A 16,611-nucleotide genomic window follows, 5' to 3' on the forward strand; every position below is an offset into this window, starting at 1 on the left:
AGAATACATCATGAGAAACGCTGGGCTGGAAGAAGCACAAACTGGAATCAAGATTGCCGGGAGAAATATCAATCACCTCAGATATGCAGATGACACCACCCTTATGGCAGAAAGTGAAGAGGAACTAAAAAGCCTCTTGATCAAAGTGAAAGAGGAGAGTGAACAAGTTGGCTTAAAGCTCAACATTCAGAAAACTAAGATCATGGCATCCGGTCGCATCACTTCATGGGAAATAGATGGGGAAACAGTGGAAACAGTGTCAGACTTTATTTTTTTGGGCTCCAAAATCACTGCAGCCATGAAGTTAAAAGACGCTTACTCCTTGGAAGGAAAGTTATGACCAACCTAGATAGCATATTCAAAAACAGGGACATTACTTTGCCAACAAAGGTCCGTCTAGTCAAGGCTATGGTTTTTCCAGTAGTCATGTATGAATGTGAGAGTTGGACTGTGAAGAAAGCTGAGCACCGAAGAATTGATTCTTTTGAACTGTGGTGTTGGAGAAGACTCTTGAGAGTCCCTTGTACTGCAAGGAGATCCAACCAGTCCATTCTAAAGATCAGTCCTGGGTGTTCTTTGGAAGGAATGATGCTAAAGCTGAAACTCCAGTATTTTGGCCACCTCATGCGAAGAGTTGACTCATTGGAAAAGACTCTGATGCTGGGAGGGATTGGGGGCAGGAGGAGAAGGGGATGACAGAGGATGAGATGGCTGGATGGCATCACTGACTCGATGGACATGAGTTTGAGTGAACTTCAGGAGGTGGTGTTGGACAGGGAGGCCTGGTGTGCTGCGATTCATGGGGTCGCAAAGAGTTGGACACGACTGAGCGACTGAACTGAACTGAGGTTTTTCCACTATTCCTTTAAAATATTTTTTTAATAAATATTTTATTTTTTAGAAAATTTATTTACTTTTTGGCTGCATTGGGTCTTAGTTGCAGCATGTGGGCTTCTCGCTAGTGTGGTGCACAGGTTCCAGGGCACGTGGGCTCTGAGTTTTGGCACATGGGCTTAGCTGCCCTGTGGCCTGTGGGATCTTAGTTCCCTGACCAGGGATCAAAGCTGCATCCCCTGCATTGGAAGGCGGATTCTTCATCACTGGACCACCAGGGAAGTTCCTAAAATAATTAGTTTTCCCAACCTATTTCTGGGACTGAAGCTAAGCCCTGTCAATGCCATCTCGTCTATCCAGCGTGTGTTAGAGCAGGCCCAGTCCCTGGGTTGTGGGGGTGAAAGGTGAGTAACATTCCGTGCTGTCAGTAAGCAGTGACAGCACAGGTGGAGTGGCTCTGCTGTGCCCAGGAGTGCCACTCCTTCCCCTCCCCATTGCTCCTGTCCTAGTTTAAGCAGTTTTTTTTTAACATCTCCTGCAGACTTAGCTGCTTCAGCTTTTTTATAAGCCAGAATGCCAGTGTATTAATTTATGATGAGAAATAACTGCTAAGGCACAGGGAATTGCCTGCGTCAGCCTGGCTGTGGGGCCTGTCCTGGGTTCAGCTCTGTGGCTGGCTCTGCGGCCTCACCTCTTGCCTGCCCCTTTCCCTGTTGCCCTGTGCTCTTCCTAGAGCCCAGCGGCCATAGGTCTTATCCTTGTTTCCTACCCTGTAGTGCTCTTCCAGGCCCAGAGGAAAGCTGCAGCTCTTTAGCATGATGTTTGGGGCAGTCTCCTCTATCTGCTCCAAAGCACCTTTCTGTCCATCTTCACTTCTCCAGCCCTCAGCACCTGGATATTCCGTTCCTCCCACCTGGAGTGTCTCTGCACCTGCCTCCTTGCCTCCTGACCCATCATTCAAGACCCAGTATGAGTGTTGGCATCTGTCAATGAAAATAGTAAACAGCCTATTATAAAAATAGGAAAGAATTTCGTTTGAGCCAAACTGAGGATTAGCCTGGACACCCACTTCCCAGATTACTCTAGAGAAACTGCTCTGGAGAAGCATGGTTTCCAGCACAAGTTTATATATCTTGTCAGAACAAAGAACATGAAACAAGTCAGGGATACATGTCAAGATCTCCACCCATCCACCCATAAGCATGCACACAGCAAGTCAGCATGGCCTTGCACCTGGGAAGGGAATCTTATCGTTAAAGGGGGACCAGCATTGGGTTCCCTGGGGAGGGGAGTGGCTACCCTCTCCAGTATTCTTGCCTGGAGAATTCCATGGACTGGATAGTTCGCGAGGTCACAAAGAGTTGGACAGGACTGAGTGACTTTCACTTATGAGAATTTATGAGCATTGGTGTCCCAAGAAGAGAAGTATTTAATCTTTATTTTTAACACGGGCATGCTTTACCTTTTGTTAGTGTCTTTTCTCTAATAATTAAAGCAGATGTCCAATGTATGTTTGTAACCTCATGGCAAATAGGTGGGGAAAAATGTGGAAACAGTGACATTTTATTTTTTTGGGTTCTGAAATCACTGCATGTGGCGACTGCAGCAACACAATTAATAGACGCTTGCTCCTTGGAAGAAAAGCTATGACAGCCCTAGACTAGCATATTAAAAAGCAGAGACAGTCACTTTGCTGACAAAGGTCCATATAGTCAAAGCTACGGTTTTTCTAGTAGTCATGTACAGATGGGAGTTGGACCACAGAGAAGGCTGAGTGCCGAAAAATTGATGCTTTCAAACTGTAGTGTTGGAGAAGACTCTTGAGAGTCCCTTGGACTGCAAGGAGATCAAACCAGTCAATCCTAAAGGAAATCAACCCTGAATATTCACTGGAAGGACTGATGCTGGAGCTTAAGCTCCAATACTTTGGCCACTTGATGCGAAGAGACTCATTAGAAAAGACCCTGATGCTGGGAAAGATTGAGGGCAAGAGGAGAAGAGGGCATCAGAGGATGAGATGGTTGGATGGCATCACGGACTCAATGGACATGAGTTTGAGCAAACTCCAGGAGATAGTGAAGGACAGGGAAGCCTGGCATGCTACAGTTCATGGGATCACAAAGAGTCAGACACGACTTGGCAGCTGAACGGCAACAACAGTGTATGTTTGATAGGCCACAAACAGGCTATTTTAGTGAGTATAAGATTCAGGTTTTCTCAGGTATAAGCCAGAATGACTTCCTGTATCTCAATATGTGAAAATTTCTTTTATCAGGTCCTTTACCACTTCTCCTGAAATATTCTTTCATTTAGCCTATCTGTGCATTTTATTTGTACGTTTTTGTGGTGTTAATCACTTTCTTCCTTTATTTATGTGGCTGTCTTATTTCCCTACTATGATGTAAGCTTCTCAAGGACACCCCCCCTTTTTTTTTTAACTTTGGCAAATACTTCGGAAATATTCTGAGCCTGGCTGAGGGCTCCTCTGGTTAGATGGGCAAGTTCCCTATGCCTCGGAGACTTTGTGGGTGTCAGGATGGGCTGTCAGGATCTCACGTGCCATGCCCTGTGCTGAGGCTATGGAGATGTGTAGATAGCACAAGGCTCAGGTATGCAACCAGGAGCAGGGCGCAGTCACAGGACAGGGAGAAGAAAACCTGTGTCCTGGCCCAAGGCTACCCTCGCCTCCACAGGGATCTAACAGAAAGGCCCCGTTAGTCTCAAGTGGGACCGAAGGAGAATATAGCTGAGTCAGTATGTGTTTCCAACCATTTCCAACAGATGCTGGTGCTTTTCAAAAAACATCACCATGACGCTTGTTAACAGATAAAAAAAATCAGCAGTTCCTTAATCATCCAGTCAGTATCCAGTCCATATTCAAATTGCCCTGATATCAGGACTCCCTGTTTATGAGTGGTTTGTTGAATCAGGATCCAAACGGGGCTCCCTCCCAGCCGGGGCCTAGTTGTTAGGTCTCCCAGGGCAACAGTCCCCTCCTCCCTTACCTGAGGGAGGAGCTGAGTCACTTGTCCTTGAGAGCATCCACACTGTGGCTGATGGCTTCCCCTTTGATGTCCTTCACCCTAATTTTGCAGCCCCTGAGGGCTAGTTGCTAGGTCTGAAAGTCCTGCTCCCTAGACCCTGCCTCCGGCAGGAGTTCCTCTGCCCGAGGAGGCTGACTCTGCTGCATGGCCTCGGCAGGCACACCGGCTCCATCTCCACCTCAGTGGGGCTGAGATTAAGCAGTGGGTTCTGGACTGTTAGCTGACCCAGCTACCATGGAGTTATCCATTCAGCCTTTCTCCCCATGGATTTTAGTATCCATTAATGATTGCTGCCTAGGACTCTAGTTTTTGTGTTTTTTTTTTTCTTTGTTAGCAGGAATCTGGCATAAGGAAGCGTTTTCGTTTTCCCTGTGATTGTTTGGTCATTCTACACAGGAACATCAGGAATGGCAATTCTTTGCCATTGTTTTTCAGTTTGTGGTTGACTTCCAATTTAGAAATCCATAATAGTGTGATGACAGCAGTCACTTACATGATGGTTTCCTGCCAAAGAGAAATTGTAGGACTTTGTGAGCCTGGAGAAAGGGAGACAAGGTGAATGGTCTCTGAAGGCTTCAGGCCTTTGCAGCTGTTGTTATTGAGTCACTCAGTTGGTCCGATTCTTCACAACCCTGTGGACTGTAGATGTCCAGCCTCCTCTGTCCATGGAATTCTCCAAGCAAGAACACTGGAGTGGGTAGCCATTTCCTTCTCCAGGGCATCCTCCTGACTCAGGGATCAAACCCGGTTTTCCTGCATTGCAGGCAGATTCTTTACTGTTTGAGCCACCAGGAAGCCCTCAGGCCTTTTCAAAGCAAGAGATTTAATCAATACAGTGTTGCTTGAAGTGACTGATGGCTGCTGGCCTAGAATAGGGATTTGGGGCAGATTGTTATGCTCATCAGAATGTTATGGACAGGTATCTTGGTTGGTGTCTTCTCCTAGAGTTTCCCCCAACATCTGCTTTTTGAGTTGCAGTCTTCTCCTCTCTGGAGCTCTGTAGCCCCCACTTGTACTGACTCCCTGGGGAGGCTCAGTGGGGAGAGTAAGCCCTGGAAAGGACAACTGGATCAGTATATCTTTCCTTCACATTGGTGGTTCTTTTAGGAGATTCTTCAGCCAGAACAGTGGGCAGCACAGCTGTCTTCTCAGGGCCTCTCAGCTTCATTTGTCTTGGGGTGCAGTTCATTCCTACAGCTGTCAGCTTTGCAGGCCCCTCATCCCCAGCATGGTGGTAGCTGTTCCCTAGCCTGAGGTAGGCCTGTCTCTGAAGTTGGTGGCTACGGCCAGAAGAGAGAAGCTGCAGAAGCTGCAGATAGGTAGGCAGGTAAGGCTCAGGTGAGGACCAGCCTGGGAAAGTTGGAGATTGTGGTGTTGGGGACACAAGGAAAAGCTCTGGGAGCAGCCTGCCCCTGAGGCAGCAGGTGCACGTGGCTGCTTTTGTTTGTCTGGAGTCGCCTTCACTGCCTTGCTGGGTGTTGGAGGATCAGACTGGGCACTGGCGAGACGCTCAGGAGCTGCAGAGCCTTTGGCTGGTTCCTTGCCCCTTACCAGCAAGGCTCTCTTGTACCCAATGGGACATGAGGTGTCTGTCCTCTCATTTGGGATCTCAGCCTGGGAGCCGTGCATTGGGACAGGAAGGGGAAGACGTGCTCAGCATGTGCTTTGCAGCAAGCCCTATAGAGGCAGCACAACCCGAGCAGTGAGAGGAGCATCGTCCAGCTCCTCCTCTGGGAACTACACTCAGCAACGTCCACAGAGCCCTCGATTTAGCTTTGAGCTCTATCTCTAAGTGTGCTTTATTATTTTGTGCCTCTGTTAGCAAGATGTGGAGAAGGCGATGGCACCCCACTCCAGTACTCTTGCCTGGAAAATCCCATGGACGGAGGAGCCTGGTGGGCCGCAGTCCATGGGGTTGCTAAGAGTTGGACACGACTGAGTGACTTCACTTTCACTTTTCACTTTCATGCATTGGAGAAAGGAAATGGCAACCCACTCCAGTGTTCTTGCCTGGAGAATCCCAGGGACGGAGGGGCCTGGTTGGCTGCCGTCTATGGGGTCGCAGAGTCGAACACAACTGAAGTGACTTAGCAGCAGTAGCAAGATGTGTTCCAAGGTAGTTGCTTTTTCACTGTATGCCATTTCAGCATAAAAAGTAGGAATCCTCTACTTTCGGATGGCAGCAGAAGCCTGTAGCTTTAAAGTTCAAAGTAGGGATAGAGGCGATGCGCGTAGACGAGACTTGGCAACGCCTGCTGCAGCTGTCATGTGGTATGAAAATGCCCGGTTTCCCCTGGTGGCACGTTCACAGGTACTGCTGCTCTACAAAGATTTGCAAAAATTCATAATTGAAAAAAGTGCCAAATTTCAGTTAGAGATGAGGGGAATTAGAGATGTAATGCTCCTATCTAACACATACCCCTGCTTTAGAGAAATTCCTTGGTTGGGAAGGAACATGGGGGTTTCTGGGTCCAGGTGTGTGTGTGTGCTGTACTTGGGGAGGGAGGCAGTCTAGTGCAGTGATCAGGGTCAGCTGCTCTGGAGACAAGGAGCCTGAGATTCCTGGTTCCTCTATTTACGAAAAAGAAGCGTGTGCCGTAACCCTGTGGACTTCTCTCTGTTCTGGTGCTTGCATCTGCAAAACATGTGAGCTAACACTTGGGTGGCGCTTCCCGTGTGCCAGACCCTGTTCTGAGTGCTTCACGTGTAATCTGTTTAATTGTCAGCGTGATCTTGTGAAGGCAGCCAACATCCATTACCCTCATTTTATAGATAAGTACGAAAAGGCATAGAGAGATAGGGGAACCCACTCTCTGTCATGCAGCTGGTTATGTGGTGATCTGGGGCTTAGACCAGGCAGCCAGGCTCCAGAGTCCAGGCTGGTAGCCACTTTGAAGGTCGGCCTCCCACACCTGTGTCACAGGGCTGTTAAGGGTATTATTTGGATCTAATTTGCTGTGTTGAGTGCTTAGTACAGTGCCTGCCCACAGTAGATGCTAAATGAGAGGTGTAGTTGTTGATGATAAGGTTATTGCCCTAGTGACGGGCTAGCATGGGGTCAACGCCTGACCTCCATTCAGGAAATGGGCACTTACCAGAGCTGATGGGTGTATTCTCTCAGGGAAGTTGATGGAATTCTTAGCTCAGGGATTGGGGATGAGGCCTTCAGGGTTAAAGAAGGCATCCTTTTGGAACTGTCTGTCCCCTGAAGCCTGGCATGTGGCTCCCACCTCAGGAGGCTCTTTCTGGGAACAGGGGGTACCCTCTTTGCTCTGGGAGCTTCTGGTCTCATGATTAAGACTTGTGGGTTTGTGGTGATATAAACATTACATATAGGTCAGTTGTGAACAGGGACAAACAAGTTCCTAAGTTATTTCATAGATTAATTTGTTAGTTAATTGGAAAGATACTTGAATATCCACTCTTTCAAACCTGGTGACACACAGATGAGCAGAATAAAGTTCCTGCCTGTAGAGCAGGGAAAGACAGACATTACACAGCAGTGTATTGTTCAGTCGCTAAATCATGTCCGACTCTTTGCGACCCCATGAATTGCAGCATGCCAGGCTTCCCTGTCCTTCAGTGTCTCCTGGAGTTTGCTCAAACTCATATCCATTGAATCCGTGGTATCATCCAACCATCCATCTCAAGCTCTGTCACCCCCTTCTCTTCTCCTCAGTCTTTCTCAACATCAGGGTCTTTTCCAATGAGTCGGCTCTACACATCAGGTGGCCAAAGTATTGGAGCTTCAGCTCCAGCGTCAGTCCTTCCAATGAATATTCAGTGTTGATCTCCTTTAGGGTTTACTGGTTGGATCTCCTTGCAGTCCAAGGGACTCTCAAGAGTCTTCTCCAGCACCACAGTTCAAAAGCATCAATTCTTCGGTGCTCAGCCTTCTTTATGGTCCAACTCTCACATCCATACATGACTACTGGAAAAACCATAGCTTTGACTAGATGGACCTTTGTCAGCAAAGTGATGTTTCTGCTTTTTAATATGCTGTCTAGGTTTGTCACAGCCTTTCTTCCGAGGAGCAAGCATCTTTTAATTTCATGGCTGCAGTGATTTGGGAGTCCAAGAAGAGAAAATCTGTCATTTGTTTCCATTTTTTCCTCATCAATTTACCATGAAGTGATGGGACCAGGTACCATGATGTTAGTTTTTTGAATGTTGAGTCTTTTTAAAAAATTTTATTTATTTTAATTGGCAGCAAAACACTTCACAACATTGTGGTGGTTTTTGCCATACGTTGACATGAATCAGCCTGAATGTTGAGTCTTAAACCAGCTCTTTCAGTCTCCTCTTTCACCTTCATCAAGAGGCTCTTTAGTTCCTCTTAACTTCCTGCTATTAGAATGGTATCATCTGCGTATCTGAGGTTATTAATGTTTCTCCCGCTATTCTTGATTCCAGCTTGCACTTCATCCAGCCCGGCTTTTCACATGATGTAGTCTGCATGTAAGTTAAATAAGCAGGGTGACAATATGCAGCCTTGACGTACTCCTTTCCCAATTTGGAACCAGTCTGTTGTTCCATGTCCAGCTCAAACTGTTGCTCCTTGACCTGCGTTCAGATTTCTCAGGAGGCAGGTAAGGTGGTCTGGTATTCCCATCTCTTGAAGAATTTTCCACAGTTTGTTGTGATCCACACAGTCAAAGGCTTTAGCGTAGTCAATGAAGCAGAAGTAGATGTTTTTCTGGAATTCTCTTGCTTTTTATAGGATCTAACAGATGTTGACAGCTTGATCTTTGGTTCTGTGCCTTTTCTAAATCCAACCTGTACATCTGGACGTTCTTGGTTTACATACTGTTGAAGCCTAGCATGTGAAATGAGCGCAGTTGTGTGGTAGTTTGAACATTCTTTGGCATTGCCCTTCTTTGAGATTGGAATGAGAACTGACCTTTTCCAGTCCTGTGACCATTGCTGAGTTTTCCAAGTTTGCTGACATATTGAGTGGAGCACTTTAACAGCATCATCTTTTAGGATTTGAAGTAGCTCAGCTGGAATCCCATCACCTCCAGTAGCTTTGTTTGTAGTGTGCTTCCTAAGGCCCACTTGACTTCACACTGCCCTGTCTGGCTGCTAGTGAGTGACCACACCATTGTGGTTATCCAGGTCATTAAGACCTTTTTTGCACAGTTCTGTGTATTCCTGCCACCTCTTCTTAATCTCTTCTGCTTCTGTTAGGTCCTTGCCATTTCTGCCCTTTTTTGTACCCATCTTTGCATGAAACGTTCCCTTGGTAGCTCTCATTTTCTTGAAGAGATCTCTAGTCTTTCCCATTCTGTTGTTTCACTGTGTGGGATACACGTGCACACACACACACACACACCCACCCCTCTGTCAGGTGGTGTTAGTATGCTGAAGAAATAGAACAGAGTTAAGGAGCAGTTGTAGTTGGGGTACTCAAGGAAAACTGAGAAAGTTCAGACGAATGGGGACCTGTTGTGAGTGAGTAAGTGCAGATCTGGGCCTGTGTCTCAGGCAGAGGGAAAAGCAAGAGCAGTGGCCTGGAGGTGGGAACACAGTGAAGAGCAGTGTGGGATGAGATATGCAGAGGATCAGAGGAGCCGGGACCCAAAAGATGAGTCCTTTCTGCCATGCTGAGGAGCAGTGTGGGATGCACTCCAAGTTCACCCACATGCTGCAGGAAGCTTGGATGGCAGGGAGGCAGGTGAGCAGGGAATTGTGATATTCAGCAGGGGTTTGTGGTGGACTGTACTGTAGGCTGCCAGTGATGAGAGGGGTTGAAATCTAGATGTAGTCGGTCCATAGAGTTCAAAATTTAGATGTAGGGTGTGACGGGGAAAAAGAGACAAGGATGGTTCCTGGTTTGGGATTTGAAATAAATGAGGAGTGGATGCTTAGGAAGGGGCACCATTATTTGGGTCATAAGCTGAACTCTGGACTGATAGTGTTACTGAACTGAACTCAGGTCTGCCCGCCTGACATGCAGCAGAGCCAATCTCCTGACACTGGGTAGTGGTGAAGTAAAGAACAGTGTTTATCTGCAGGGTGGCAGTAAGATGAACAGGCAGCTCGTGCTCAAAAGGCCTGAACTCCCCGTTGGCTTTCAGGCAAAGGTTTGTAAAGACTGTTAGGAGTTAGCTCTGGACCTTCTTCTGGTCAGTCGGTGGTGAGGTAACAGGATGTTGTGTGGGGAGCCTCAGTCATCAGCTTTCTGGTTCCTGCTTGTTGTGGTCAATAAGTAGTCACCACCCTCTGCCAGGTGGCGGAGGGGCCTTAGCTTCTGCAGAGCACCTCGAAGATAGGCATCAGCCTCCTGGAGGCACCCCTGAAGTCCTGTGGCTCCACTCTTCTAATCATTAACTACTTGAGTCTGCTCTGTGGAACTCAGGGAAGGTCTAGGATACTGAAGCCCTTTGTTCCCTGCAAGCAAGAAACAGGACATGGAGGGGCTTGTGTGTCCTGGAATGCCCCACAGAGTCCTCCTTGGTTACAGTTTCCCTTTTTCTTTGATACTCCTCAATCCTCCGGGGACAGGGGTGGGACAAGGAAAGGAATAAAGTTTTGAATCAAGAGATAAATCATAAAAGAGAACTAGGACACGAGGACACCTAACTCCAAGTCCACGTTCTTAACCTTCAGTGGGCAGTGCTTGTCATCAGGCTGAAGGCACACATTGGGCCTCTGGACATCCTGAGAGGACAGAGCTGGAAAAGGTCGGCAGGTGGACTTGGTTTCAGTAAGAACTGGAGACAAGTCAGGTGTGCCTGGCCCTGTGGCTGGCAAGGACCCCACCGCCCTTGGGGATCCTAAGAAGCCAACCAGGCGCTTACATGTGTGTGTTTGACATCTGCTGTAGGTCTGCTTTCCCGGGGTGGTGGCTTTTCCAGTTTTGCTATCTGGTAGCTGTCAGCCCAGCTCTGTTTACTGAGAAATGGGTGGAGAGCTGGGCATGGTAGGCCTGGGAGCCCCACTCGTAGCAATAGCTAAGCCAGAATCTTGGTAACAGGTGAGGCAGCTACCACCCTCCTTCATCCCACCTTTGTCCTCTGCACCCCCGCAGAGGGTGGGGAGGGGTCCAGCAGGGTAGGAAGCTGAGGGCTGAGTCCTAAGTTCATGCTCGGCCTGCTGAATTTTGTCAGACAGAGTGAGTCTGAGGGGGAGGTATGGTGACTGAGCCAGGGCCCTTGTAGAGGTTTTCTGTAGTTCTGCATCTCCTCCCGCTACCCCCTCCCCCCACCCCTGAAGTCTGAATGCTGATGGCTGCTAGAGGAGGCTGGGCTGCTCCCAGACATGCTTTTAATGGTCTGGGGACAGGACAGACGCCTGTGGTTCCCTTAGTGACCTTCGGGCTCCATCCTCCTGGGATTGTGCCAACCCTTTGAAGGGGGTTCTGGTCTCCATATCCCACCTCCATGCCTCTTTGGGCCTCTGTCATGTACTCCAGACGTTTTCCAGCTTCTGTCCTCTCAGGATGTCCAGCTTAATGAGAAAAGCTGCTCCTGGAAGGTTAAGAATGTGGACTGGGAGTTAGGCAGCTTCATGTTCAAGGACTGACTGTATCACTTACTAGCTATTTGATCCTGGGCAAGTCACAAACCTTTTGTGTAACTTGGTTTCCTCATCCACAGAATGGGGATGGTGGATCTCATCTCCTGGACTGTGTGGGTAATAAAGGAGATACAGAGTTCGGCACACACTGAGCATGCAGTAAGTCTAGCTCTGCGGAGTCTTTAGCACAAGTCACTTGTCCTGCCTCTCAGGTATGGTCCACAGGCCAGCAGCACTGGCATCCCCTGGAAGCTGGGAAGAGATGGAGCCTCTCAGGTCCATCTGCACCCATCGCATCAGAATCTGCATTTTAACTAGACTCAGTGATCCTTTTGTATTAATACTTGAGAAGCTCTGTTGTATGTCACTCCTGAAGAGCAGTGTCTATAGCGGTGCATACCTCTTGAAGTGAAAGTGAAAGTCACTCAGTCGTGTCCACCTCTTTGCAACCCCATAGTCTGTAGCCCACCAGGCTCCTCTGTCCATGATATTCTCCAGGCAAGAATACTGGAGTGGGTAGTCATTTCCTTCTCCAGGGGCTTTCCCAATCCAGGGATCAAATCCGGGTCTCCTGCATGGCAGGTGCATTCTTTACCATCTGAGCCACCAGGGAAGTCCCATACCTCTTACATGCAAGGAATTGTCTCTTCCTATTTTTTTCCTGATGGAGCATGCCTTGGCTGCAATCATACCTAGGATAAGTCCCAGATAATGATCATTGTCAAAACCCTTGTTTCCTGAGCACTTGCTGTCCAGGCTTTGGAAAGTTTAGGTGCTCGGACGGTGCAGGAGTTGAGGCGGGTGCCACGTAGGTGGAACAGTTAGGCTCCTACAGGGAAGGATGTGCAGATTGGTGATTTACATGCCACAGGGGCCAATGAATCCAGGCTTTGAGGGCTGAGCGGGTGTCAGGGAAACTGTATTGGGTCAGAATCACTGTCCTTCCTCCTGAACTAGTGAGTCCCATTTTAGAAGTCGCTTTGTGGAACAGAGGCCTTGTTCATTTTGGAACTCTTTATTCACAGAAAGCACTTAATGATGCCCGCCCCTCCCCCATGTCTGGATTCCTTCAGTAACTTGTCCCCGGTCGGGGGAGGGGAGGTGGGGGAGGGATGAGCGTGTCTAGGGTCAGTTCTCTCAGAAGAAGCAGGTTCAGCGGACTTTGGAAGGGAAGCCTTGGCTGGGCAGGGGAGAGACGTGGGTTTCTTCTGGGAACCAATTGAGTGTTCCTTTTCAAAAATTTATTTATGTGGTTGCACAAGGTCTTAGTTGCAGCGCTTGGGGTCTTTAGCTGTGGCATGTGGGAGCTAGTGCCCTGACCGGGCGGGTGACCTTGGGCCCCTGTGTTGGGAGGAGTCTGAGCTGCTGGGCCACCAGGGAAGTCCCCCAGTTGAGTGTCGTTGATGAGGCACCCAGGTGGAGGGAGAGTTGGTCTCTGATCCGTGAAGCGTGTCGAGTAGGCAGGGGACCAGCCTGCTGTGGTTTTCACACTGGGTCTGGTGAATTCAGTCACCCAAGGACAGACTCCCTTCCACCTTAAATCATAGATTTTCTAGGCCTGTTGCTGCCTGCTGCTCCTTAGTCGCTCAGTCGTGTCTGACTCTTTGTGGCACCATGAACTGTAGCCTGCCAGGCTCCTCTATCCATCGGGTTTTTCAGGCAAGAATACCGAAGTGGGCTGCCATTCCCTTCTCCAGGGTTATCTTCCTGACCCAGGGATTGAACTCACGTCTCCTGCATTGCAGGCAGATTCTTTACCCACTGAGCCAATGGAGAATATTTTCTAGGCCTGGCCTTACTAATTTAGTGGGTTTTAGGTTGTATCTTGGTATGAGTAGGTATAAAGAAACCCCACACTGATGCATGCAGGTTAGGGTACTGCAGCAGCAGAACTCTGAAGATCAAATCTGTCTTGTGAGCCAACATCTGGGTGTGTGCTCAGGCCGTGGTCAAGTCCTGATTGGTTCCGGCCAGGTCTCACCTGTGGATGAGAGTGACAGGGCTTTGTCCAGGAGCGGTTGGCTGGTGGCCTTGCCGTTGTGCTCAACCTGTGCGGGTCACACTCCTGGGAGAAGGCCTGCTCCAAGTACCTGGCAGGGTCCGACCAGCCCCGCCCGTGATCTGTAGGGAGACAGATGGCGACAGTGACTGGGGCGCCAGAGGCGGGTCCCAGCCATCCTCACTCTGCTCCAGATGGGGAGGGTGACAGCCAGAAAATGGCAAAGAAAGCCTTCTTTTCACTGCTGTCTCCCTGAAAAGCAGGTACAGAGGAAGAACCCCAGATTCCCTCGGGAAAAGCAGGAGCAGCAAAAGTGGCCTTATGGGGTGGAGGTTGGGAAAGGCAGGGACAAGGATCCTTGGGCCCAAGGACCCGAGCCCCAGGCTGGGCTGGCAACACATCCTCGGTGACTGAGGGGCTGGATGGAGCGGCAAGGAGCCCACGTGTCTCAGGCAGCTGAGGGCGTAAGAAAGGATGGGGCTTTCTTTCCTCTGTTTCCTATTATGATGGTAATATATGGCCCTTATAAAAAATTCACACAGAACAAAAATAGACAGTGGGAAGTGATAGTGCCCTGCAGCCTCGCCCCCAGAGAAAACCACTGTTAATGCCATGGTGTGTGGCGCATGACCGGCTAGGGCTCAGGGCCTCTGACCTCAGCCCCAGAGACGGATGTCTGTGCTTGCTGATTCCCGTCACTCAGGGATTGGTGGCTTTGTGGCTGGAGTCCATATATTAATACTTCTCATTGCCCCACCTCCCAGAATCTTTTTGTACTAAATGAGGTCTAGTCCAGCTTTGAGCAAGTTGACTTGCCCTTGGACGACTTAAAGGGTCAGGCCCAGGGTGGATGTTGGGTTAAGAAGGCCGGGGGTGAGGATATTGGTGCTCGCTGTTTTGTCTTTCTAGTAAATGTCTCCTCGTGCCCCCAGACCTTCCTCACACACATCCCATTGGTCTGTCTGTGAGCTCCCTTCTCTGCTCCTCGCCTTGCCTCCCCCATCTTTCTTCCCCACGCCTGCTCATCTGAGAGCACAGAAACACATACACCCCTGCTCTGAGCACTGCCCTCTGCCCTCCTTGCTTGTGCTGTGTCCTGAGCGAGCCTTCCCAGGGGGTGGTCTCTCAGGTTTGGGAGGGAAAACCAACAGCCAGGGCTCACTTTACTTAGGCTACCCAGTGGTCACCAAGAAGAGGCCAGGTGCAGAGCCCATGATGGGCACCCTAGAGGTTAGTCATGATGGATGCTTCCAAAGGGATCCAACTGGAAATGCCCCTGGGTAGACTTTTTTTTTTTAAGTTACAAGGTTTAAACCACCAACACCACCAATTCCTTGCAGTGACTTAATCTGGACATTTGCATATATAGGGGCTTTCATACAGAAGATCTCCCACCCCTTCTGTCCACGAGAAGCTCAGGGAGCTCATGCTGTGGGGTGAGCAGATGTGAGGTGGGAGATGACCACCACAGCAGGGACTGAGGCGTGTGCGGTGGGGTACATGTGTAGTGTTTGTGTGTGCTATGGGGGGTATGTGTGTGTGGTGTGTGTATACTCTGAGGCTCTTTGAGCCCTCCACTGGACTTTATTATGGAATAAAACTTGACTGGCTGGGTCTAGAATCCTGGGGAGTTTTTCCCTCAGAACTGCAAAGGCATGGCTCCATATGGTGTCTAGTGTTGCTAACGAGGACCTGATGCTGCTCTGATTTCTGAATGCATTCTATGGACCTGTCTCCCCTCTGTGGGAGCCTCTAGTCTCCTTTTCATACCTGGGGCTCTGAAACCTCAGTGATCCCCATCACTAGGTCTTTCTTTGCTTGCTGTGCTGAATGCTGGTGAGTGCATCTGTGCTGGCGCTCACGGCCTTCGGGAGAACTTCCTTGTATTATTTCTTTCATGGCTTCTTGCTCACGTTCTCACTGTGCTCACTCTGTCTGCTTTTTTTAATTAAGAGTTTATTGTTAGAGTAGTTTTAGGTATACATAAAAACGAGTGCAAAGTGTACAGAGCTCCCGTATATACCCCCTCCCTGCTCCTGCTGTAGTATCCTCTGTTAGTAACATCTGTATTAACATTAGTGTGGTATATTTATGATTGATTGAGCCAGGAGCAGTACATTATTGATAAGTACAGTCTCTTCCTGGCTGCTTGTTCTTGGCTGAGTTACCTCACTGTGGAGCTTTGACCTCCTGATCTGTAAAATCCCAGGCCTGTTGTGAGCTGTGCATGGAGGGGAGGTGAGAACCACCCTCCCCATTCCTTTGTAGCACATGGTGGTTGCTTCCAGATGAGGTGTGCGCTTTCCTTCCCTGGGTCTCTTGCTTAAGGCCTCTTTATGCTGTCTTGTCTGCTTCTCCATCTTGCAGAAGTGTGCCTGGCAGGGCTTTGGGTGAGTAAGTGAGGGCGTGAGAGGTGTGTGTGTGTGTGTGTGTGTGTGTGTGTTCGTGCACTAGCATTCCTGGCCCTGGGCTTCGGGGAGAGCTGTTCTTTCCAGGACTCATTGGTGGCTCACAGCAGAGCTTGGGCTACGACCAGTCAGAGGAGATGATGTAGATGGGGAAATGGGGGTAGTTGTGCCTGTACCTGGGGCCTGGGGTTGTAAGGGTTCCTCCCAGGCCTGTGGGAGGCTGTAGCAGTGGCTGTCATGACCCTCAGGGCAGGGAGGGGCTCTGGGAGGTCCCTGTGACCGGAGCCCTGACACCCCCTTCTTCCTCATAGGTGGTACAAGCTGCACTCGAAGGCGGGCAAGAAGGAGAAGGAGCGCGGGGAGATCCAGGTGACCATCCAGTTCACGCGCAACAACCTCAGCGCCAGCATGTTCGACCTGTCTGTGAAGGACAAGCCGCGGTCCCCCTTCAGTAAGATTAAGGACAAGATGAAGGGCAAGAAGAAGTTTGACCTGGAATCTGCCTCTGCCATCCTCCCCAGCAGTGCCCTGGAGGACCCCGAGCTGGGCAGCCTGGGCAAGATGGGCAAAGCCAAAGGCTTCTTCCTCCGCAACAAGCTGCGGAAGTCCTCGCTGACCCAGTCCAACACCTCGCTGGGCTCGGACAGCACTCTGTCCTCGGCCAGTGGGAGCCTGGCCTACCAGGGCCCCGGCGCCGAGCTCCTCACCCGCTCGCCCAGCCGCAGCAGCTGGCTGTCTTCAGAAGGGGGTGAGCGAGGGCAGTGGAGGGCGGGCTGTCCCCTCGGCTGTAGGGAAGGCCGGAGGGGAG

General features: G+C 49.7%; 1 protein-coding gene across 3 annotated transcripts in view; it reads left to right on the plus strand.

The window, feature by feature from the left end:
* The window catches only part of RAB11FIP5 (RAB11 family interacting protein 5), a 43,410-nt gene that overhangs the window by 9,480 nt on the left and 17,319 nt on the right, over positions 1-16,611 (plus strand). For all 3 annotated transcript variants that reach the window (XM_027554892.1, XM_027554890.1, XM_027554891.1), the window contains exon 2: positions 16,115-16,551. In XM_027554892.1, the coding sequence (XP_027410693.1) occupies positions 16,115-16,551 (437 nt within the window). The remainder of the gene's footprint in view (positions 1-16,114; positions 16,552-16,611) is intronic.

Source organism: Bos indicus x Bos taurus, chromosome 11 (genome assembly GCF_003369695.1).
Source record: "Bos indicus x Bos taurus breed Angus x Brahman F1 hybrid chromosome 11, Bos_hybrid_MaternalHap_v2.0, whole genome shotgun sequence".
In the NCBI taxonomy this organism is placed as follows: domain Eukaryota; kingdom Metazoa; phylum Chordata; class Mammalia; order Artiodactyla; family Bovidae; genus Bos; species Bos indicus x Bos taurus.